This window comes from Kogia breviceps, chromosome 6 (genome assembly GCF_026419965.1).
Source record: "Kogia breviceps isolate mKogBre1 chromosome 6, mKogBre1 haplotype 1, whole genome shotgun sequence".
Taxonomy (NCBI): domain Eukaryota; kingdom Metazoa; phylum Chordata; class Mammalia; order Artiodactyla; family Physeteridae; genus Kogia; species Kogia breviceps.
In genome coordinates, this window is record NC_081315.1 from 146,731,001 (window position 1) to 146,754,022 (window position 23,022).

At 69.6% G+C, this 23,022-nt stretch overlaps 1 protein-coding gene across 2 annotated transcripts; it reads right to left on the reverse strand.

Moving 5' to 3' along the window:
• Window positions 1-8,891: 8,891 nt before the first annotated feature.
• FGFRL1 (fibroblast growth factor receptor like 1) lies at window positions 8,892-22,235 on the reverse strand. 2 transcript variants are annotated; one of them, XM_059067408.2, is made up of 7 exons: window positions 22,158-22,235; window positions 21,501-21,595; window positions 12,314-12,586; window positions 11,068-11,148; window positions 10,676-10,960; window positions 10,251-10,604; window positions 8,892-10,156 (listed from the first exon to the last, which is right to left on the reverse strand). In XM_059067408.2, exons 2-7 carry the CDS (start codon window positions 21,577-21,579, stop codon window positions 9,714-9,716), a joined length of 1,515 nt encoding a protein of 504 aa, XP_058923391.1. In that variant the 5' UTR covers window positions 21,580-21,595; window positions 22,158-22,235; the 3' UTR covers window positions 8,892-9,713. The 2 variants fall into 2 exon arrangements, with proteins under 2 accessions (XP_058923391.1, XP_066893081.1); XM_067036980.1 differs by lacking the exons at window positions 21,501-21,595; window positions 22,158-22,235 and adding an exon at window positions 18,691-18,789.
• Between the last annotated feature and the right edge of the window lie 787 nt (window positions 22,236-23,022).

The window sequence follows — 23,022 nt, forward strand, 5'->3', positions numbered from 1 at the left end:
CAGCCTCCTCTCCGCCTCAGGAGGGAAGCAGAGGGGGCCTGCGCAGCCAGGGGATGGTGCAGGTGTTCGCTGCGGCCCAGGGCCTGGGCTGGGGGTGGGGGCAGGGGCGCCTCGGAGCATCAGAGTCTCCCACAAAGCCGCAGGGCCGTGGGCTGAGGCGCTGGCCGCTGCCGGGAAGGCTGGTGTCTCGGCCAGGGCAGGCGGGGCTCGCACACCACAGCGCCTTTTCCCCACCCCACGCCCAGCAAGGGGCCCTAGCTCTCGTTGTCTACGTGGGACCATGCGGCCCCCGGTGACGGCTGGTGTGGTTGTCACGCGCACACGCGTGTGCACACGCGCCTCCCCAGGCACGGAGCCCCGCCCCTCGCAGGGCAGGGTGGCCAGGTTCCCAGGCCTCAGAGCCCCGCCCCTCACCCCGAGGACCCCAGCCCATGGCAGGTCCCTCATCCTCAGTCCCACCCTGCTGGGGGCTGAGACTGGGCCCCCTGGAGTGAACTCAGGTCTGGCATCAGGCGGAGGAAACTGCAGGCTGCCTGCCGCCCCCGCCGCCATCCCTGGGCCCCCATCCTGGCCACCTGGCTTAGCCTGGGCCTCAGGGATGTGGTGAGAGCCCCGTGCGCCGCAGCCTCCCCGCTCTGGGTGCCCTTCAGGCCCCACGCCGTCTCAGAGGGTCCAGCACCCAGACCTGAGCCGTAGATGGGCACCAGGGCTGCACCGGGGGTTCACCCGCAGGTGCTCCTGCCAGGTGACCCGAACGCTGCTGTGCCTCCGGTGGGACCCCAGGCCGGCACCTGCTCTGCTGTCTGGACTGGTGGGATCTCTGCCTGCGAGCAGCAAAGCTGGGCCCCCCCGGGTGCCCCACCGGGCAGAGTCAGCCCTTCCCGGGGGAGATACGGATCTCGGAGCAACAAAGGGGCCTCGGGGGTCACCTTTCAGCCTCCACACAGGCTAAGGAGAGGCTGAAATGCATCCGAGATGGAGACGTCGGGCAGCCCGCGGTGCCCCACTGGGCCGGCCTGCCCTGGAGACGCCAGGGGAGACCCCAGCAGGCAGCCTCACAAGCAAGGCTGCTGGCGGTCCTCTGGCCCCACACCTCCTGCCCCAGGCCCCTCTAGGAAGGTGCGTGGAGCGAAGACACGTTTGAGGGAGGGGACGGAAGGGGTCCCAGGCCCCTCACACCCATACGCGCACGTGCACACACGCTCCCACCAGGGCCCAGGCTGCCTGGACGATGCTCCAAGCCCAGAGCGCGGCCCCCCGGGGGGAGGGAGGAGGTTGGCTGCTTCAAGAATGGGCCGCAGACCCTCAGGTCACGTCCAGGGGGCTCTAGGGAGCGGTGAAGAGCAGGGTGGGGTGTGGGCCAGCCCCCCAGCCAGACAGACCCTGCCTCCCTCGATCCCCCCTTGGCCAGGAAAGGCACAGGCGCTTGTCAGCGGCCAGGAGAGGAGAGAGGAGGGAGTGTGGGGGGAGGCCACGGACGGGGCCGGCCTCAGTCTGCAGCAGTGGCTGCCCGGGGCCTGTGCTCTGGCCACGGCCCTCTGCAGTGGCCAGGCTCTCGGGGTGAGGGGCTGGGGCCGTGGCCGGGCCTTCCTGAGGTGGGCGTGCATGGTGCAGAGGGCTGTGGGCCTCCAGGTCCGGGCCACTGGGACCTCCAGCTCCTCTGCTGGGCCCGGCCCTGGCGTCCGCGGGGCCCTGGCGTCCGCGGGGCCCTGGCGGCGAGGGCTGCTGGGCAGGCGAGGGCTGCTGGCTGGCGCTCCCCTCATTTCCTCTTGGCCCGAAGGCTCCAGGCGGCCGCGGGAACAAAGGGTGGATTGTGCCTCCTTCTGGGCCCCCTCCCCGCCCGGCCGCTGCCCCTGCAGGGCCCCATGGGCGCCGCTTGTGTCTGTAGCCAAGCGAGGCTCCTCCGACCGAGCTGCGAGGGCTCAGCGAGCGGGCGGCCACGGGCACCGGCCGCGGCCCGGGAGCCTGGGAGCCTGTCCAGAGCCCCGCTGGCCCGCCACCCGCCCGGCTGGCCTCCCTGAGTCCAGCAGCAGCAGCCAGGCGTCTCGGCTGTGCCCGCCCCTCACCTTCTCCTGGGCAGGCACTTCCTGTCCCCAGAGCACGGCTCTGCAGCCCCGGCCCCGGCCCAGCCCAGGCCCCCCATATCCTGTGGCTCTCACCACCACCCACCTGCCCCTCTGGACCAGAGACAGACACTCCCTGCTGTCCGTGCAGCCAGGCCTCCCTGTCACTAGGCATCTGGGGATGCCCGACCCTCAGGTTTGGCTTCTGGGGGGCCACGGGGGCCAGGGCCCTCAGTTTCCAAGTGGGCAGAAAGGAAGCCGAGGAACTGCGCCCGGCGTCCTGCGTCCAGCACGCCCCTGGCAAACGTTTAACGAGCGCTGCTGTGTGCACGTGGGGGCCCCAGAGCCCCAGCCCTGCGCAGCCTACAGGTGGGGACAGTGGCAGGGCGCCGACAGTCCGAGGCCAACGCCATCCCGTTTGCCCATTGGGCCCAGGGTCCCGTGGCGGCAGACCTCTAGCAGGCGGTCCCGTCCCTGCCTGGCCGGCACGCACACCCGGGATGTCCGCAGGCCTCCCCCAGAGCAGCCGGGGCCGGCGGGCCGCTCAGAGCAGCGCTTCAGCCAGAGGAGCCTGGAGGGGCTGGGCTTAGGCAGGCGGAGGGGGGCCAACGTCCGCCCCACCAGAAATGGGGTCCTCCCCACCCACCCGGCGCAACCCCCACCCCGTGGAGCCCTGCCCCCAGAAGACGCCCAGAGGCCTCCGCTTGGGGCATCCCGTGTCCCCTGCCTCCTCCCCCTCCCCCACCCCCACTGTTGGTTTAGCTCCCGCCAACACTGTCAAAGGAGCTTTGTGGCCGCGAGTGGAGCCGGTGCCGATGGTCTTGGAGGGGCTCCAGGAACGAACAGCGGAGGACGGCTTTGGGAAGAAACTGGAAACAAAATAAGAGGAAAAAGTTGTGAAGGAAGAAGGAATTTGCCTCTGCTGAGCCCGGTGCCGCCCCAGCCCTCTCTGGGCCTGGGTCCAGGCTAAGGTCCTGCCCACCCCCCCCCACCCCCCCACCAGGGCCATTCCGTGCCTTTTGGGCCCAGGCCTGAGCTCACCTCCTACCCAGGCAGGCCCCAAAGGCTCCCACCAGCCCCTGAGCCGGGTCCTCTCGTCCAGGCCGCAGAAGAGGAGACCGAGGGTCAGAGTAGCTGGGGAGCTGCCTAAGGTCTTGTGACAGAGAGGCCGCTGGCCCGAGAGGACGGCCTGTGCACGCTGGGTGGGAGGGGCTGCCGGGCGCTTTCTGGCTGCACAGAGCACGGTGAGGGTTGAGGCTGGGGTCCTGGCTCCCTGCCTGCCTCCCGGGGTCCCGGCTCCCTGCCTGCCTCCCAGGGCCCAAAGGGGCTAGGGTGGTCACCCCCCAGACTCTCATCTTCCTGTCCCCAGGCCCTGGCAGTTGACCGCAAGCTACACTTTCTGCCAGCGGCTGGGTCACGCGAGCAGTCCTGGAGGCTGGCCGTGACCCCCCTGTGACCCGGGGAGCAGGGGGGGCAAGGGGGTACGGCCACCAAGAGCTCACTGGCCCTCGCTCATCAGGTCCCGCGTAAAGCTGGGTGGCCCTGGTGCTGCTGGGAGCGTAAAGCCGTCCCCAACCAGGTCCCCACGGCGTGCCTGAGGGGGCGCTCCAGCAGGGCTGGCGGGCTTCGTGAAAAGGCCACTGGGGGACAGCACTTGGGCAGAACTAGGGAGGGCCCGGGGGGATGCGGCAGCGGTCCCAAGCGAGAGGCCCGGGCTCCAGGGACCCACTGACAGGGGCTGCCAGTTTTCCAGGAAGCTCAGGGGTCCCTGAGCTGGGGGAAGAGACAGCATCAGCGGGGGGCCTCCACCCTCGCCAGGGCCTCCCCACCGAAACCCACCTGCACTGCCTGCCCTCAGGGTGGACGCTGCTGCTTTCCAGCAAAGACCCCCACCCACTGGCCTTGCCCACCCCCGGCACGGAGCCCCCAGACCCTGGGGACCCCGCAGAGGCAGATGCCGCCTCCGGGGGTCCACAGCCCTGGCACCAGGGCAAAGATACCCCCTGCCTGTCCCGTTCTCCCGGGCTGTGCTCTCCGCCAGGGTCTCTCTAGGGCCCCGGGATGGCATCTGGGGGACATGAGGAGGCCAGCTCTGCCTCCCCTTCAACGGCGGCGAGCCATCCCAACCGGACCCTCTCCATCCCCCACCCCTGACTCAGGATAAGCAGCCCCGCCCCTCTGGCCAGCTGTTGGCAGCTGTCACCACCTGCAGGCCCAGGGCCAGATGCCCCAGGCTGTGGAGCGAGCGGGGGTGGGGCATACAGCTGTCTGGGTGCCAGGGGGTCTTGCCCCGTCCCCGCCCTTACCAGAGCCGCTGGACCTTTCATGGATCCCCCCACCCCATCCTGGGATCAAGTGTGTTTGCGCCCAGCCACCATGGGGTGGGCGGGGGGACCTCTGGTCCTAACCTGAAGTTGCTCCATGCAGCCAGGCCAGCACGCACCCCCCCCCCCCCCAGGGCTTGTCTGGGAGGCTGGTAGGGCCCTCAGATGTCTTCAAGGTGCAGTGGGCGTGGGGGAACGTGGGTCAGCGCCGCCCCTTGGGGTGGACGCCCGCGGCCCGGAGATGGGGCGGAGCCCTGGGCAGGGACCAGGCAGGACTGAGCACAGATCGAGCAAGGAGCGGCCACGTGTGTCCCGGCCCGAGACCCCCTGCCGCGGGGGCATCAGTCCGCCGCGCTGGCCACCGGCCTGACCCAAACGCTCTGCCTTGTCACCCCAGACAAGTGCCGGAGACGAGACCCCCCAAAAGGAGCCAGCCGACACCCTGAGACGCAGGAGTGTGCTGAAGAGCCCCGAGCCAGGGCCTCCTCCTGCCCCAGCTGGTACAGGATGGGCGCCGGCAGAGCAGCCTCCCCCCAGCCGCCCAGGCCGCCCAGGCCGCCCGGGCGGGGGCACGAGGCGCCGGCCTGGTCGTCAGCAGCCTCGCGGCGGATGGGCACACGCGGCCGGGGCCAGTGCAGGTCCTGTGTCAGCGGCCTCCACGCCTCAGATCAGCGGTGCCGGGGTGCGGGCCGCTGCCCGGGGCGCCACTTGCTGCAGGGTCTGGGCCGGGCTGCTGCTCAGCAGCCCCTGGGGGGTGGGCTCTTGAGTCCACTGGGCACGACCCCGGGTGACCCCAGGCAACACAGCCAGAAAAAGGCATCGGAAGCTGCTGACCCAGGGCTCCACTGGGCGCCACCCCCCGGGGGTCTCCACAAGAGAAGCCCCTCGGGAGGCAGATCCCACCGCCACGGCCCCAAATTCCCAGGTCTGGGGACCCTTGCAATCTCCCACCTGGGGTCACTGACACGTGCTGGCCTGAATGGGAGGTCGACCCTCCCTTCCACAGACAGCGGCAGTCCAGGGGCCAGGGTGCCTGGGCCGGGGGAGCACCGGTTCGTGGAGGTCTCTGAGCCAAGGCGGGACTGGACAGGGCTCAGCGGGGCAGCCGTCGGGCTGGGGGACAACCTGGGTGGGGCTGGCAGGATGGGGGTTGAATCTGGGGAAGGAATGCAGCAACCTTCGCAGGGCTCCCAGGAGAGGCCCTGGCCCTCGGCTCCCCTGACGCCCGGCCCGTCTTGTGAGGGCCCTGAGCCCAGCCAGGCCTGGGCGGTTGAACGGGACAGGCACCGGGCACCGGGTGAGGTCAGCACGGGGCACAGAGGGAGCCCCCAGCTTCCAGGCCCCGCCCCTGCCCTGCCCAATCCTCGCCCCTCCCCGTGATCAGCAGCCTCGGTCCCTGCCCACCAGATGCAGCAGGGACGTGCCAGGTGCTGGTGCCAGGCATGGGGTGGAGGCTGCTTCCCAGCCCAGCCCAGGGGCCCGGCCCCCGCACGAGCTTGACCCTGTGGGAGTCCCCTGTTTCCGTACCCCGCCTTGCAGTAGCCCACCCCACAGGCCCGTGTGTCCCAGGGCAGGGCAGCCCAGCCCACGCCCTGGGTCTGGGCAAGGTCCGCCAGGGGCGCTCACCTTTCGGCCCCTCAGGTCCCGGCCCCTCCATGCCACCTCAGCCCCCGCAGCAGGTCCTGGGACCTGCGAGCCCCGAGCAGCGCCACCCAGGGGGCTGGGGCAGCCTGGCTGGCACCTGCCGGTCCTTAACCCCACGCCCCGAGTCCCAGGTCGCGTCTGTGCTGGTCCCAACCCCATGTCCTATGTTCCTGCCCCTTTTCCTGTGTCCTACATCCTGCATTTCGGTCCCAGGTCCCCTGGTCTGGTCCCCAGACAAGGCTCTGATCCCCTGCCAGGCCCGCCCAACCCCAGGTCCACGGGGCTGTGGTGGCCCCACGTCCCCTCATCTTCAGCTTCTGTCACGTGGCCTGGTCCCTGGACATCAGCCTCAGGCCCCCCCTCGGGGACAGCTGCAGAAGACTCTCGGCCACCCCTTTGAAGCCAGGAGGGCTGGGCTGCAGGGCTTGGGGGTGGGGAGGGAGCAGTCACACCCGAGGGTGTCAGAGCCTGGGCCGCCCTTTCAGGTTCACCAGGCTTCAAGGGGACCAGCTTCTCACAGCCCAGATCGGAGGGAAGATGCAGGCCTGGCCCATGGGGCTCCTCCCTCCTGGCACCCACTCACCCGGCACCCAGCACCCAGCACCCACCACACCCACCACCCACCACCCACCACCCCCACCACCCAGTACCCAGCACCCACCCACCCAGTACCCAGCACCCCCACCATGGACATCGGGAGTTTCGGCCCAAATGGCTCTCAGAACCCCAACAGCACAAGCCATTAGTGGCTGTGAAATCAGATCAAGACATGACTCCCAGCCTGGCCTGGGAGTCACTCTGAGACACAGCTGGATCCCCCTCCTCTCCCTTGAGACTGGGGGCCCCCACTCCCACCCCACAGGGAACCCCACAGAGCTGGGCACGGGAGGCACTTCTGTTCCTGTCGGGGGTCCTGGTAGCATCACGGGTGGCTGTGCGCTGGTCTTTCTGCCTGTGGCCAAGGGCACATTAGGGCCTGGCCTTGGTGTTTGTGGAGGGGCAACTGTGGCGGGAGAAGCCAGGGCGCGGTGCCTCAGAACCCAGGAGGCGAAGCCCTGCGGGGCGCCCCACCTCGCGCCACTCTGGGCTCCCCGCCCTTCGCCCTTCGGGGCACAAAGACTCTCCCCTCGGCCCCGCCTGCTGCCTGGCCCCGCCCACTCGTGCTCCCATTGGCTCCGCCCCCGCACAACCCGGGAGCCCCCAAGGGGGGCGGGGCGCCAGGGAGAGGGAAGGAAGAGGGGGAGCTGGGCAGAAAGGGAGGGGGGCCGGTCAGTCGGAGGCCCAGTGAGCAGACGTCCGTCTTGGTGGGCTTCGTGGTGGCCGAGCAGCCCCAAGAGGATGGGTCTGTCTGGTCGCCCAGATGCTCCGCCCAGCCAGGCACCCTAACATGTCCACAGAATGACCAGCCCATCGGCAGCCCTCTCTCCTGAAAGGGCACTGGGGGATGGACCCGGAGCCACTGGTCTCCCGAGAACCAGGACCCGGGGCCCCCATGGGCCTGTCAGGTCGTTAGCCCCCCCCCCGGCTTCCCTGGGGCAGGTGACGAGGGTGGCCCCGTGAGCCCAGGTGGACAGCACTGTCCCGCAGGCCAAGAAGGGCACAAGGCTGGGGGTGGCAGAGTCTCCTTGAGGTGCTGGGGGACTGTACCCTCAGGGGTGCTGGGCAGGAGGCAGCTCAGCCCCTGTGACCCAAAGATGGCCCACAGCCTGAGGCTACCCTCTCCCCACCCTCCCCCCTCAGACTGAAACCCAACCAGGCGTCGGCTGCAGCCTGTCCTGTCTGGGGAACATCTGTTCGGTCACCAGCTGTGGGCTGCCTGCAGCCCACCCCACGCACCTGGCCACTGCCGCCCGGCTCCCCACAGCCAGCCAGGCCCCAGGTCTCCATCACCAGGCCAGAGCGTGGCCACTGCCCACGGAGTCAGGACCACCCCAGTGGGGCTTACCTCAGAGCTAGCCCCTGCCTCCTAAGAGACAGGAGCGGGGTCCGCCCTGGGAGGCCGAAGGATATGGGGAGGTTGAGAAGGGCAGGGGATCCCATCCTGAACTGCACGGGGGTCCCAGTGGAGGAAGGGCAAAAGGGGGCTGGGGACTGAGCCCTGGGAGACTAGAGCAAAGGGAGGGGACCCAGCCCGGAGCTGGGGAGGAGGTGGGGGGCGGACGGCAGCTTACTGCCAAGGCACGGAGGAGGGGAGACGCGGCCCTAGCCGTGGGCCCAGCGCTGCCTGGGCAGGATGGCGGGCGCCCCGACCGGCAGGTCAGGCAGAGCCTGGGCTTGTTTCCTGAAGCGCTGAGGACCAGCGGCTCGGCCTCGCCCCTCCTGCCGACCTTCCGACACACCGCGCCGGGGGCTTTGCTAAAATCACGCTGGCTCTTAGTGCTTTTCTTAAGATGCTCCAGGGCCTCTGGACCAGGGCCAACCCAACCCCTGCCTGCTGGCTGGGTGAGTCAGAGCCTCAGTCTCCTCCTGCGGAGAGCGAGGCCACGGTTGCACACCCAGGGTGGACGGTGCCCTGCAGGCAACTGGCCCTAGCCCACCTCCCCGCCAAGGCCACCCAGGGAACCCCAGAATGTGGGACGGGAGAAACACGGGCCCCGCACTGAGGGCTGGGGGACCACACCAGTACAGAGAGGGGGCCCCCCCGGGCCAGATGTGCAGGGCTCTGGCTGGCCAAGGAGGCGCAGGCAGGTGAGTGGGGAAGAGTCCTTCAGTTCACAGCACTGATGGCGGGCCCTGGGGACCCACAGGCCTCAGCCCCCGCGCCTAAGGCCTGGTGACGGGGCTCCCGAGAGCTCCCGCATCCACCCTATGAACAGGCACGCGCACGCGCACAGATGCAGACACAGGAAGAAACACCAGCTTAGAGGAAAGGATGCACATTTTCTTGTTTAACAAAATAAATTAAATATACGAAGCTTCAGCTCAAACTCATATAAAATTACAGAGGCCTGGGGCCGCCACGGGTAGTGGGGTGATGGATGCCCGGTCCCGAGGTGGACATCCAGCGTGGCCAAAAGGCCAGGTGGGTCCTGGGCCTCAGAAGAGGCCAAGTCTCTGTGGCCCAGCCCTCCTTTCATCATTATTAATATTATTATCTTAATTTCTTAAATATAAATATCAAGGGCCCCTTCTCTCTGGCAGTGGGACGGGAGGCACCCCCAGCCAGCTCCGGCCTCTCAGGACAGGGCCTAGGACTGCTCCGCCCGACCCCCCTGCCCAGGGCACTGGTGGACTCCTGGACACCCAGGACAGGTGGTGGCAAAAATAGCCTGGGCAGGGACACAGGCGGGCAGGCGTAGGGAAGGGGTCGGAGTTTTTGGTTTGCAAAGCCAGGGTGCCTCTCAGATCTCCTGCCAGGCCGGGGTGGGGGGGTGACCATGGCCCCCATGAAATCCTTATCACGGGGCCAAGGGATTCCTTCATGAGCTAGCCCATCGCTACATGCGCACTGCAGAGTTACAATACAGACCTTCCCGAAGGCTTCTTAGTCTCAGTGTGTGTGTGTGTGTGTGTAATGGTGTGTGTGTGTCAGAGGTACGTCATGCATGTGTGTGCGTCCAGGTGTGTGTGTGTGTGTGTGTCTCACGCGGGGCGCCTCTCACCCGCCGCCCGTCTTCCTCTGTGGCCCTCCGCCCCGAGCCTGTCCGCTGGCCGGGCCTCCACCAGCCCGCCCCGAGGCACCCTAGCACTGGTAGTGGATGTGCTGGTGCTGGTGGACCTTGCCCTCCACGTGCGAATGCGTGTGTGAGTGCGTGTGCGTGTGCGTGTCCGTATAGAGCTTGGGGTAAAGCTTGGGGCCGGCGGCCGAGCCCGGGCCCAGCAGGTGCTGGGGGGCCGCCGGGGGCCCGAGCTCCTCGCACAGCCCCACACCGGGGCCGGCACCGAGGGCAGGGGGCGCCGGCAGGTCCTTGTCCCCGCCACGGTCGCGGGCCGTCGCGGGCGGGCGATGCGCAGGCGCCGGAGGGGCAGGCGCGGGGGCGCATGGCTTCTTCTTGGCCTGGCAGAGCCACAGGAGCACGGTGCCCAGGATGAACACGGCGCCGGCTGGGATGCCGATGACCACTGGCCACGGCAGGCTGGTGGTCGAGGACGAGGGGGCCACGGGCGGCCCTGGCGGCTTGGGGTCTGCAGGAGAAACCGAGGAGGGGGCGGGGCGGGGAGCGTCACGTGTGGGCGTGGCCCGGGCGGGGAGGGGCGGGGCAGGGCGGGGCCCACGCACCGGGCAGCACGGTCAGGAAGGCGCTGCGAAAGCTGTAGCCCATGGTGTTGGCGCCCAGGCAGATGTACATGCCCGCGTCGTCCTGGCGCGCGCGTGTGATGAGCAGCTTGTTGAGGTAGGAGCCGTCGGGCCGCGACCACACGTCACCCGTGGGCAGCACCACGAACTTCTGGCCGCCCACGTCGATGGTGGAGTTGTAGCGGCCCTCGGCGCCATACTCCACGCGCTTCAGCCACTGGATCACCGGCTTCACGTCGCTGCGCACTTTGCACTGGAAGGATGTCGTGCCTCCGAAGTCCACCGTCGTGTTCACGGGGTGCGTGCCCGTGAGGACGGGCTTGGAGCGCGTCCGCTCTGCGCAGGGACATGCGTTGGGCACAGCCCCCGGGCGCCAGCCCACCCCCACCCCCGGCCCCGGCACTCACGGATCACGTCCACCTTGTAGGTGGCGTTGATGGCGCCCGCGCGGTTCGACACGCGGCACGTGTACTTGCCGCTGTCCTCGGGGCGCAGGTTCTTCAGGCTCAGGGTCCACTTCCTCTTCCTGTGCACACCAGCCTCCGGGCGCGTCAAGGCCTGGTCATCCTTCATCCACATGATGTCGGGCCGCGGGTGCCCACTGGCCACGCACTTGAGCCGCACGGAGCTGCCCACGGGCCGCGCAATCACCCGGCGCCTCATCTTGGAGGGCTGCGTGAAGCGGGGCCGGGCTGCGCGGGATGGAGGGGAGCGGGCGGGGCACAGAAGTCAGCGGGCCCTGGGGTGGAGGCACAGCCCCACCCCCCGACCTAGATGGTGACGTCCGTCCCTCGCTCACCCCACTGCTTGCTGGCTGGGTCTTCCTGGCCCCCGGAAGAGCCGTCGTGCCCCGGGCTCTCCCTTCCTGGACTGGTGTCGTCTGCAGAGGGGAGGGTGCATGAGAGGGGCCTCGGCAGCCCCTGTTAAGACCCCAGGACTAGCTCCCGGGCCCCAGCCTCAGGCCCAGCTGGGAAAGCTCTAGAAACGCCAGCAGCAGGCCATGGGTGCACACCCACGTCTCAGAATCCCAGAGACAGCTGGGCAGGAGCCGCCCACCCGGCGCACTCCCTGGGTGCAGGTGACCCCGACAGGCGTGGGTGCGATGGAGATCTGGCTCCCCCACCCTGGCTCCGGGGGGTCTGCAGGGCTGGGGGGCGGTGGGGACCAGGCCCGGCCGGCAGCTGCAGTAACCCTAGCCCACATCAAGGGGCCGAGGGCTCGGTGAGCTGACATGGCTCGCATACCGCCTGGTCATCCTCCCCTTTGAAAGGACGCTGGGGGGACACCCACAGTATTCCCATTCCACAGCCCAGAGGAGGCCTGTGGGGCCTGAGGGGGAGCGGCGTGCTGAGGAATGACCCCTCCCAGTGACAGCCGCCGCCTCCACGGCCCAGGAACAAGGCCAGGCGCTCAGACCCCACCCCGGAGCCCAGTGGAGGGGTGCGAGGGGTGCGTGGGTCAGGCTCCTCCTTTGTGCTGCCAGGGAGCCTGCCCCGAGGGACCCTCCCGGGAGCCCAGGGGGGAGGGCGAGGCGCCAGCGCCTGGTACCAGCGAGTGGAGGGCATGTTGCTGGGGGCGCCGCCCAGTCCCCGAGCCCGGGCCCCCGAGGCAGAGGAGAACAGAAGGCCCTTCCTTCCCAGCGGCCCCTCTGAACTCCGAAACCTGAGCCTCAAAGCCATGGCCGACGCCAAGGCTGCCGCCCGCCTGCCCCAGCAGGCTGCCCTTCGGTGGGACCCCCACCTGGGGCCCCCACACCCACTCCTGCCGCCCCGCCCCCAGCCAGCCCTGGCCCCCAGGTCGGCAGAACTTTGGGGGAGAAGGGGTCGGGAGGAAGGGGAAGCCCAAGGGGAGGCCTGAGGGGGCGGGGCCCGGCCTGGGGGTGGTGTCCCGGGCTCAGAGGCGGGGAGCAGGACGGGTCCGGTCCTGGGGGCGGTGGGCCGAGCCCATGCAGGGTGAGGGGTGGGCACCCAGGGAAGCTCTGCCTCCCCGCCCGAGCTGACTGGGCACGCACAGCAAGACCCCGCCCGGGCACGGCCCGCACTGACCCATCACGATGAGGGTGTAGTTGACGCTGAGGCTGCCGAAACCGTTCGTAGCCTTGCACACGTAGGCGCCCGCGTCCTCCTGCTCCACCTCCTTCACCTTCAGCCCCTGGGGCAGCACGCGGAAGCGGCTCCAGCCGCCGTGGATCGTCCGGCCGTCCTTGGTCCACATGGTCAGTGGCGGCGGGTCCCCCTCCACGGGGCACTGCAGCCGCACAGTGCGGCCCAGCCGGGCCACCTGCCGCGGGATTACCTTGTCCGCCATCCTCGGGGGGCCTGTGGGGCCAGAGGGCTCGCTCAGGGAGGAGGGCACCGGCAGGGGGCCGGTCGGGGCCCAGGCAGGCCTGGGCGCTGGGAGCGGGGGGAGGGCCGTCCCTGCCGGGTCCCCACCCCAGGGCCCCACCCAGATACACCTACCCGCTCGCAGGCCACAGGAGGCGGCGTTCACCCAGGGCCCACTGCGGCCCCGCACGGGAGCTGGACGCGGCTCGCCCAGGACGCACGTCCACAGGCGAGCGAGGGCGGCCCCCCCGCGTCCCTGCAGGCAGCCCGTGTGTGTGTGTGTGTGTGTGTGTGTGTGTGTGTGTGTGCGCGCACGTGCGAGCGTCCCTGCGTCTGGTGGCCCACGTCTGTGCCTGTGTGTGCCTGGGCTGCATCAAACCAGGCCTGTCTGCCTGGACAAGAGCCTCCCTGCTGCCAGCCAGGCCACACCAGGTCACCAAGGCCCTGGAGTCGGAGGGCAAGCAGCTGGGCATCCCAGCCCCGGGCGACCGCCGTCAGCCATGGGAGAAGCCTGAGTCCTGGGCTGAGGCCAGGGTGCCCTGCACCAGCGGGAAGAAGCCCACCCCTGTCCCCACCGGCCCGGGTCCACCCTGCCTCATTTCCTCCGGAGTCAAGTCCAGGGACAAGGGGATGCGCAGGCCTAGAGGGCAGCGAGAGACGGGCCAGCCGGGAAGGCCGCTGCGGACGCCAGGAGGCGATGGAGCTGCCTCCTGGTGGACCCTCCGTCCCCTCCCCGCCGCGCCCCCGTGCCTGACGCCCTGAGCTGGGGCTGGTCTGCAGCCCCTACACCGCAGGAAGACCACGAGGGTGGACGGCTCTTACGTGGTCACCCACCCACCGTCCCTCCACACCAGGAGAGGCCGCCACGGGCACCCAGCTGCCCCTCCCAGGGGCTTGGCTGGGCCTGGCTCCCCGGACTCCGCCCACCAGCCACTGGAAGGGGCACCCACCCCACACGGCAGCCACTCCAGGCCGGGAAGGCCGCGTCCCGAGCCCTGGCCACACGGAGGTGCCGGAGGCGCGGCTGCTCTGAGATGCTATCGCTCCAGGGCCTGAGAGCGGCATGTGTTTTTAATAACCAGCTGGTGTTTCTTCAACATGCAATTGCCAGCTGGTTCTGCTGCCGCTTTGCAACCAAAGTGCTCCTGTGGGTCCCCCAGAGACTGTAGCTCCCAGGGACTCTCACAGAGCACGGGCCCCCGTCGCCTCTGCCCGAGGTGCGTGGAGGGAGGGTCGGGGGCCATCCCCATTTGGACGGAGGGAGCTGACAGTCCAGGGCTCAGCTTCTCTGGGGCCCCAGGTGGGGAGGGGGTCCCGAGTCTCTGATTCCAGGGGACTGGGGTGTGAGGGACACAGGGACACTAGGCACCTTCCCTCTACAGCCTCCCCCCTCCACATCCTGCCCCATTTGGGTGGCCCCATCCCCTCCGTGCAGCCCCTGGACAGTGGGCCGTGCCAGAGGTGCCAGCCAGCCAGCCAGCCCTCTGGCTTCCCCTGATACCCGCCTCTCCCTAATCACTCGTCTCCAGGGACCCGCAGGCACCTACCCAGCTCGCAGTGGGAGATGCTTCAGGGCCCCCAGACAGGTGGACCTTCTGAGGCCCCCCAGGCCGCCCAGGGTCCGGGCCTCATTCCCAGGCAGACCCTGTCCACCACCTGTCACTGCCTGAAATTCCACCATATTCACAGGGGCCTCCCAGGCTGCAGGACAAAAGGGCACCCCCAGCCCTTCCCGGGCTGACACCTGGGTGCAAGGATCACACACACACACACACAAGCACAGGCACACGGACCCACACACGTCCACACAGACACATGCAATGGCCCGGAAAGCGTGTGGGGAGGATGGTGCCCGCACGAGGAACAGCATCCCTCCCTGCTGGGGCTTTGCCTGTCCCAGCGGCATCATGGGGGCACCACTGGGCGCTGGTTCAACACCCCCGACCCCCGAAGGAGCCCACATCAGTGGCAGAGAAAGCACCAGCCTGACAGTGCGGCCCCTCCCTCTCCCCACCCGCCAGAGGAGGCCTCGTTGGGGGGCACCTACTGGGTGGCAGGGACGCCACCCTCGGTCCTGCGGAGCGGAGGGACAGAGCCAAGTGACCGCCAGATGGGCCCCATGGGCCGGCCTGTGAGCAGTGAGGGGGACAAGGCAGCGCCCGTCCAGAGGCCCCGGCTGGAGCCAGCCTTATCCTAAAGCAAACAGCCCCCCTCCCCTCAGTGGCCAGCCTCACCCCTCCCCACCCCCACCCGGGCTCCGGGGGACCCAGACACGAGGCTGGGGCCCTGCCCCCCACCCCAGCCTCTGCAGAGACCCCCCAGCAGGCTCACCAGCGGGAGGCCTGGCCCCCCAGATTCCTGGGAATTTTGGCTGCCAGCACGGCTGCTGCAGCTCTATATTTAGCCTGGGAAACACAAGCCCTGTTGTTCCACCTGGACAAGGCCTCCCACCCCTCAGCCACGGGGAAACTGAGGCCTGAGCTGGAGACCTGCAGGCCCCTGGAGGGCGTGTGGGTGGGGGCAGCCGACGCAGCCTTAGCGCCTTCCCCGCGAGCACCTCCTCCGGGAAGCCCAGCCCTGCACCCACCCGCGGTCACAGCCCTAGGAAGCTGCGGGCACAGGCAGGTTGCACATGGTGCAGGCAGGGCAGACGCGGGGCAAAGGCAGGCTGGGGCAGGGTCGCACCCCAAGAGGGGGGCTGGACGTCAAGGGAACGGGCGGGGAAGGTGTCGCCCCTTTCTCTCCTCCTACCTCCTCCACCCTCAGCTGTGAAAACATGGTCAGGAATGGGGGTGCTGGCGGGGATGGGGGGCAGCCACTCCGAGGGCCCCACAAGCCCAGCTGCCATCCAGAGCTGCCGTCACACCGACCCCCAGATGCACACCCCAACAGTGGACGCAGACTCCCTGCCACTCCCCCCCCACCCCCCGCACCTGTGAGCACTCGAGCCGCCCAGGCCCACAGCCCCTCCCTCTGCCTGGCCAGGAGCACCGCTTTCCCCCGTTTAGTATAACGAGACCTGGCTGCAACCCCAGCTGACGCCCCTCCTGCCCCGGAGCCCAGGGAGGCAAAGGTGCCGGCAGGGACAGAAGGGCCCCCCAGCTGCGGCCCACCCCATGCCCACCACCCCGTACCCCCGAGCCGTCGTCACAGGCCCCCGGGGCTGCCCCGAGCTCGGCACCCCACACCCTCTGCCCAGCCTGGCGCACCTGCCCGACAGCCCCTCCTCCCTCCCCGCCCCCAGGGGCACGGCGGCCTGCCCTGGCCACTCCATCTGGACCCACGCTCCCGCCCCGTTCACGGTCCGTCAGGGGCTTGGCCGCGGCAGGGGTGAGAGGGACCCCAAAAATCGGGCTCCACCCCTCCCCACCGCCCAGGGTGTTCTGTGCGCCCTGGCTTGCCGACCCCAAGCTCCCTTCAAGAGGGGCCGGGCCAGACATCGCCCCTCCTCCGGGGCCCATGTGCCAGAGACGAGCGGGGGCCACAGAGGCACCGGTGGTCTCAGCCGTCACCCCGTGAAGCCGCAAGCACAGGTGAGGATAAGCGGGCACGAAGCACCGGCCGGCTCATCAGGGCAGCTCGGTCCCCTGCAAGCCCCGCGGAGCCCCAGAAATTTCCAGCCCGGAAGGAGTTCCCTGGCAGGGGGCGGGTGAGGCGGGGGGGGCACGGGGCAAACCGGCACGGGCCTGGCTGCCTGAGAGGGTGGCCAGCCAGGAGCCACCGTCCTGCTGTGCAGGACCGGCTAGGTGAGCGGCGTGAGGAGGGGCGCTGGGCCCTGGTACCAGGCAGGGCAGGCAGGCAGGGACTCTCTGGGGGGTGCAGGCGCCCAAGGTGTCCCCCACAGTGAGGACTGGGCGCGGCGGGGTGAGCTGGGAAGGCCGTCGGGCCAGCACCCTCCCCGAGAAGGTGAGGCCTGGCGGGGAAGGACAGGAACACCCCGGGCGGGGGGCACAGGTGAGGACCACCCCAGGGCCGCCACGAGGGGGGCAGGCTCAGCACACATGCACGCCCGCGCTCGCACACAGGATCCCGGGCACCAGCCGGCCCAGGGCGGCCCCCGGGGGCTGGACCCACGGGATCTGTGGTGGAACTGGTAGGACCCGCAGGACAGGTGGTTGCCCCAGAAACCAGGCCATTCTGGGCGTGGCAAAGGGACGGCCTGACCCATCGAGCAAGCCGGCGGCGGGAGCGTCCCCTCCACCGGCTGCCCAGCCGCACACCGGGGGGCGGGCAGACCGGGGGCCTCCAGGTCTGTCCTCTTCTCTGGAGGCCCCCAGATGGACCTCCAGTGGCCCCCCAGCTCCAGGGCTCCTCCACCTCGCCCTCACTACCCCCAGGACCGACACGGGAGGCCCAGAGCATCACCCTGACGGTGCCACTTCCCTGGGGGGACCCACGTGAACCGCCAACAGGGGACAGTGACCGGAAAGCACCCAGACCCACCGCCCGGGCCCCGCCCAAGGGACTCAGCTGAACACTGGGCAGCCCCGTCGGGCGTCCAGATCTCACTAGGCCCACCAGACTCAGCGCTGACCCAGCCCGACCCTGCCCACCGCGCCATCCACCCCCACCTCACCAATGTCACTTGACCCAGAGCCGCTCCCAGCTGCCAAAGGACCGAGAAGGCCCTTGTCCAGTGGGGCCTCCCACACCTGCCGGCACTGGACCCAGAGCACAGGGTAACGCGCCGCGGGGCCCACACCACCCAGGGGCCCCGCCCCAGGGGGCCCCGATCCAGGTACCGGAGTCACCTCGGAGGGGAGACGAGGACATTTTCTTGAGCCTGGAACCCCTGGGCATTTAAGCAGAACCTCGAGGATGAGGGCGATGGCGATGGCAGCAGACCCAACGCACCCCGCAGCCCGGCCTGCACGACCCCGGGCCAGGGCCCCTGCCTCCCACCCATACCTGCTCCACGACAGCCCGTGCCCACGGCGGGCTTCTTGAGGCGAGGACTGAGGCCACGGGGCCTGAGCAGGCCGGCCCGGACTAGGCGCCCCCGGGCCCCCGGAGGCCACGGGGCAGGCCACCCGGCCCTCCAGGCGCACACGCCGCGTCGCGTTGAGCTCCAGAGTCAGCCCCACTGTCCCCGCCGGAACCCGGACAGGCTGCTGCGCGAGCGCAGAGGGCAGCCCTGAAGCCACTGCCAGTGGCCCTGGACCAGGAGAGCACGCCGCCCAGGCCGCGGCTCCTCCGGGGCTCAGGATCGTCGGGGCCAGACCAGACCAGACGGGGTCCCTCCTCCCCGCCCGCTGCCCCAGGCCCCGTCATTCACTCCCCGGCCACTCAGCAGCGCACAGCTTGTGTAAATCTCTCACGAAATAAACTCCCCGGCAGGAAGAAAAGCAATTGTGTTTCCTGCCAAGATGGGAAACCCTGGATTTCAGCAGCCCTTAGGCTGGAGCAACTCCTGCAGTGCTTCAGGGACAGCTCCTAGAAACCCCACCCTGGGCCAGTTCTCCTCAAGGGGGCCAGTCTGTGCTGGGTGGGGGGTAGGCACCTACCCCACCCCCTGCCTGCCTCTAGGCCCCGCCCCCAGCCACTCAGTGGGGGCACAGGGTGTGTGGATGGAGGCCCCAGGACTCCCCGCCGGGGCCAGGAGGGCTGGCCACAAAGTCCCGGTGGAACAGCCCCCAGGACACCCCCTCAGCTGACCAGCCTCTCGGCCCAGCCCTTCCCTACTCAAGGCCCCTACCCCACTCCACCAAGGTGCCCGTGTCCACTGGATGTCCACTCTGGCCCCGGTGAGCTGCCCACCTCTGCCCACAACATTCCGCCAGCTGGAGGCCTGTCCTTGCCTACCCTGACCAGCACCCACCTCTCCTTCCGGGCCCCAGGGTGACGCCCACGCCTCTGCGCTCCACCTCCCTCCAGTGGACCCCAGGCTGCGACCCCACCTGAGGTAGCCCAGGACAGTGGCCCCTGCTCTCCTGGGGCCCGGAGAGAAGCGAGGCTGGGCTTGACCAGGAGCACCTGGTGGCCACCACTAGGAAGAGCGGGTGGCGGGCGAGGTAGGGAGGGGCCACACTGGCTACAGTGTCCCTGGGGTCTGGGGACGGTAGCATGGGCACGGGCACGCCTTCCTTCCACATGCTGACCTGCTGACGGAGGCCGTCACCTGGACGCACCAGGGCTGCAGTCACCAGGCGAGCGCTGCACGGGGCAAAGGAGACCCACGTGGATGGCCACACGGCGGGCAGGGGGCCACAGCCCGCCTCCCCCAGCACGTCAGTGAGCCTGAGCCGGCCAGGTGATCGGAGGCTGAGGCTGCTGCTGGGGAAAGCCAACATGTCCCCCGTTAGGGCTGCGGAGCCGGGCGGGAGCCGGAGGCCCACTGATCCCCCCACGATGGAGACAGAGCCTGCGGGCAGCCCAGGCTCAGCCTGGCCCAGCCAAAGGCCACTTTGTTCAGCTTCCTCCTCCCCCCAGAGGAGACAGTGATTTCTTTTCCCTTCCAGGAGTGGGGCCCAAGACAAGACGTAAATGAGGCCGCTGGCCCACATCCCCAGCTCGCAGAGCCTGGGCCGGGCTCCCACAAGTCCACCTCAGCCCTGGCCGCACACTGGCCAGCACGGCCTGCAGGGACCTAGAGGGGAGGAGGAGGCCCCCTGCAGCCTGGCCAGAGGCCGAGGTCAGCCAACGCACATGCACACGCCACAGCCGCCCTGACGGCCACATGCTTCCCCGACGACTCACACACCCCAGCAGACCCTTCCCACCACAGCCCCAAGGCAGGGCAGCCCCAAGTCCTCGCCATCCCGCAGGAGGTAGGGCACCCGGGCACGCCGGCCAGGTCCAGGGGACAGGGAGGGACCTCCAGGGCTGGCTGCTCAGAGACCATCCACTGCACCATCCTCAGAGAAGTTCACACGTGGCACTTCTCAGAAAACCCTGAAATGACTTCTTCCAAAGTAATTTGTAAAAGGTATTCCATTCGGAACCTCTCAGAGCTCCCACTGTGAGAAATAAAATGGAAATGGAGAAAGCCAAATTCTTTTTTCAAATTTGAAAAAAAAAAAAAAAAAAACAGTTTAAGACAAACCCACCAAGATTGTGAAACTTTGGGAAAAGGGGAACTTTAAAAATATGACTGGAGTCTAGAAATGTACCGATTCCAGAAATTGTGACACCACGGGGAAAACGACTTTCAAAAAACCACCCAAACTCTCTCTGCGCTGGTTTGTCAGCCTAAAGAAGGTCCACACTCAGTCTGTTCACTCGCCAAGGGGGAAGGGCCTGAAACGACCCTGCCCTGCAGTGCAGGCCTGGCAGAGAAGCCAGCACAATTCAGGAAGAGCACTGCCCCCCCCGCACCCCCAAAACCACAGAGGCCCTTGCCCTTGGAAAGGGGCTCCCACCTCCCTGCCGCCGCCAGGGCCCTCACCATGCAGCCCGAGGCCTCAGCCAAGGGGCACAGAGCCGGGTGTGGTCCCTCTGGGACCCCTCGGCGCCGAGGCAGGCCCTCCACCCACTGCCATCCACGGCCCGCTGCCACCCGCCACTCCACCTCCGGCTCCAGCCAACGGCCAGGCCAGGCCAGTGGCCTCCAGAGCCTCCCTGGCCGAGCGGCCAGAGGACAGGCAGGTGCGTGGATGGGGGAGTCCAAGCAGATAAAAGAGCAAATCAGAGGCCAGGCCGCCGGCCACTGGCGGAGGGGGGGCCTTGCCGGGCATGACCTGAGTGTCCGCAGTACCCTGGACACTGCCCGGCCCGGCCACGCCTGGGCAGCCCCCACCCTCAAGCGAGCCAGCCAGTCCCTGGCGGGGCAGGCGGGGCAGGGGGGTGGGGTGGGTACCATGGCATGAGGCCCACCTGGGCCGCCGCCCGCCACCCCACACCCGAACGCGGCCATATAAGGCCGGGTTGGTCTCAGTGCGCCCGCTGGGCGGTAGCGGCGGTGGGGGAGGGGTGCGAAGCCTCAGAGGACTGGTAGACAGGGCAAGGACGATCCTGAGTGGTCAACACACCCAAAGGGCTGGCCTGGCCGCAGGTCCCGCCTAGCTGAGGGAGGCCAGCACTGAGCGTGGTGGTGGGAGTCTGCGGGCACGCATCACCCATCAGCCCAGGACGCCCCTTGCTGGGGCTGGTTGCAGGGGCGGGGGTCCTTCCGGAGGCACCTGGGCCTGCCCGCTTGCACGGCAGGTGTGTGAGCCCACGTCCAGGCCCTGGTGTGGCGCATGCCGGGAGACGTAGTGTGTAGCCGGAAGTAGGTGGTCTCAGGGTCTGCCTTAAGACAGGTCCCTACCCTCCACCATGCAGTGACCCCGTGCACTGGGCACTCAGGCTCCCAGCCCCCACCCTGGACCTTCCTAGAGATGGGCAGGCCTAGGGCACAGGGCTGGGTCATTAGTCCCAGAGGCCAAGAATGTCTCCACTGTCCCCACACCGAACCCTGGCCACCAGGGGGATCTCTGTAGGTTCCCAGGGGTCTAATTGGGTCCAATGTGGCCAAACAGTCCATCACTCAAGAATCCACCGTGAGCAGCTGCCCGCAACTGCAGGGATGTGTGTGTGGATGTGTGCGTGTGTACTGAGGGGAACTGGGGCCAGAGCCCACCCTGCCAGCAAGCGTGGGGCCCCACGGATGAGCTGGGGGTGCCCTGAGGGTGAGGGGTAACCCTGTGGGAGAGCTGGAGGGGCCTCATGGGTGAGATGGCGATGCCCCATTGGTGAGGGGTGACCCTCAGGTAGCTGGGGAGCCACGTGGGTGAGGGGGGGCCCGCGGGTGAGCTGGAGTGTCCCGTGGGTGCACTCGGACGCCCCGCGGGTGAAGGGCGGGCAGAGCGGGGCCAGCAGGGGCGGGGCGGAGGCACGCGCGCCAGGCGGGCACTGTGGCAGGGTTCAGGGCCGGAGGGAAAGGGGCGGCGCTGGCGGAGGCCGGGGCGCCGGGCTGGGCGCCAGCACTCACCTCGGGCGGCGGTGGCCGGCGGGAGGGCCCCCAGCAGCAGCGGCGGCAGCAGCAGCACCAACGCGGGGCTCGGCGTCATCTCGGCCAGTGCGGACCTGGGGTGTATTCAGAGGCCGGTCACTGCGTGGGGGTGGGGGTCGCCCCGCCCCCCGCCTTGGGCCCCGGAGCCGCCCGCACCCCAGCCCTGGGTCGCGGGGACCGGGGTGCGGGCCGCCCCGCCTTCCCTGCCGCGCTCCGGGCGGAGGAAGCGGCGGCGGGGGAACCGTGGTTATCAAAGGCAGACAAAGGGTTTACACTAATTACCGACCTCCCCCGCCCCCCCTCCAAACACCGTCTGGATTCCTGGCTCTTGTAACTCGGGCCCTGCCCGCGGGACACACAACACCGGCGGCCCCGCAGATAATCGCCTGCGCCATTAGCGGACAAATTTGCGTTGGGGGGGCCCACGTGGGGTTCAGGGGCGGGGGCGGGGCACTGGCAGGACCTCGGGCCAGGCGGGAGCGGCGGCGGCGCGTGCCGGTGCCGGCGGCTCCCCACCGCAGAGCGGGAACCCGGACGCTCTCAGCCCGGGCCCCCGCCCCCGGCCCCGGCCCCCGGCCCTCCCGAGTCGGCCCGCCCAGTCTGCCCCGGGGATCGCGGGCGCGTGGAGGGGCTCACCTCGGCGGAGCTCGCGGGCGGCGGGGCTCAGGGCCGGGCCCGCGGGGCGCGCTGCGCGGTCATCACCGCCCCGCGCCCCCGGGCCCGGCCTCGGGACGGGGCGGCGCTACCTGGGCGCGGGCGGCTCGGGTCGGGGCCGGGGCGGGGGCCGGGGGCTGGGGCCTGGGGGCGGGGCGGGCGGCGGGGTCGGTCCGGGGGCCGGGGCCGGGGTCCCGGGGCGGCGGGGCGAGGGGCCCGGGGCGCCGCGCCGCAAGGCGTCCTTCCCTGCGGGGCTTTGTCAACTCTCCCGGAGCGAGCGCCGAGCCCGCCGCGCGCCCCGCCCCGACACAACTTCCTGCCAATCGGCGCGCCGAGGCCCGCCGAGGCCCGCCCCCTTGTCCCGCCCATCGCCCCGCCCCGCGCCCCGCCCCGCGCCCGAACTTTCCGCCAATCGGCGTGCGCGCCCGCCCCGCCCGCCTGGCTCCCCGCCTTAACCCTCGCGGTGCGGGCGGCCCGCGGGCGGGTCGGCTCCCCGGGGCGCGGCCCCGCCCCCGCCCCGCCCCGCCCCGGCCAGCCCCTGGCCAGGCCCCGCCCCCGCACGGCCCACCCCTAGCCCCGCCCCCAGCCTGTTCCCACCCTCCCCAGCCAGGTCCAACACACCGCGCCCCCTCACGGCCATCCGCCTAGCCCCGCCCAGGCCCAGCCCAGCTTTGCGCACCTCCAGGTCCCGCGGCGCCCACCTCACAGCTGCACCCGTTGGCTCCCGTGTCCGAGCACACAACTTCAGGCCACCAACACCCCGCGCACCTCCAGAGCTGGCCCTGATCGAGCCCCAGCTGGGCCGTCCGGGCCCCGAGGTCTGAGCCCCCGGTTGTCGTTGGGAGCG

Bases quoted from the DNA above. Each gene is read 5' to 3' on its own strand.
- FGFRL1 (XM_059067408.2), bottom strand. From the start codon at position 21,579: ATGACGCCGAGCCCCGCGTTGGTGCTGCTGCTGCCGCCGCTGCTGCTG. The intron at 12,587-21,500 runs GTGAGTGCTGGC...CTGGCCCCACAG, and splicing joins GCCGGCCACCGCCGCCCGAG to GCCCCCCGAGGATGGCGGAC. The intron at 11,149-12,313 runs GTCAGTGCGGGC...TCCCCTCTGCAG, and splicing joins CTACACCCTCATCGTGATGG to ACGACACCAGTCCAGGAAGG.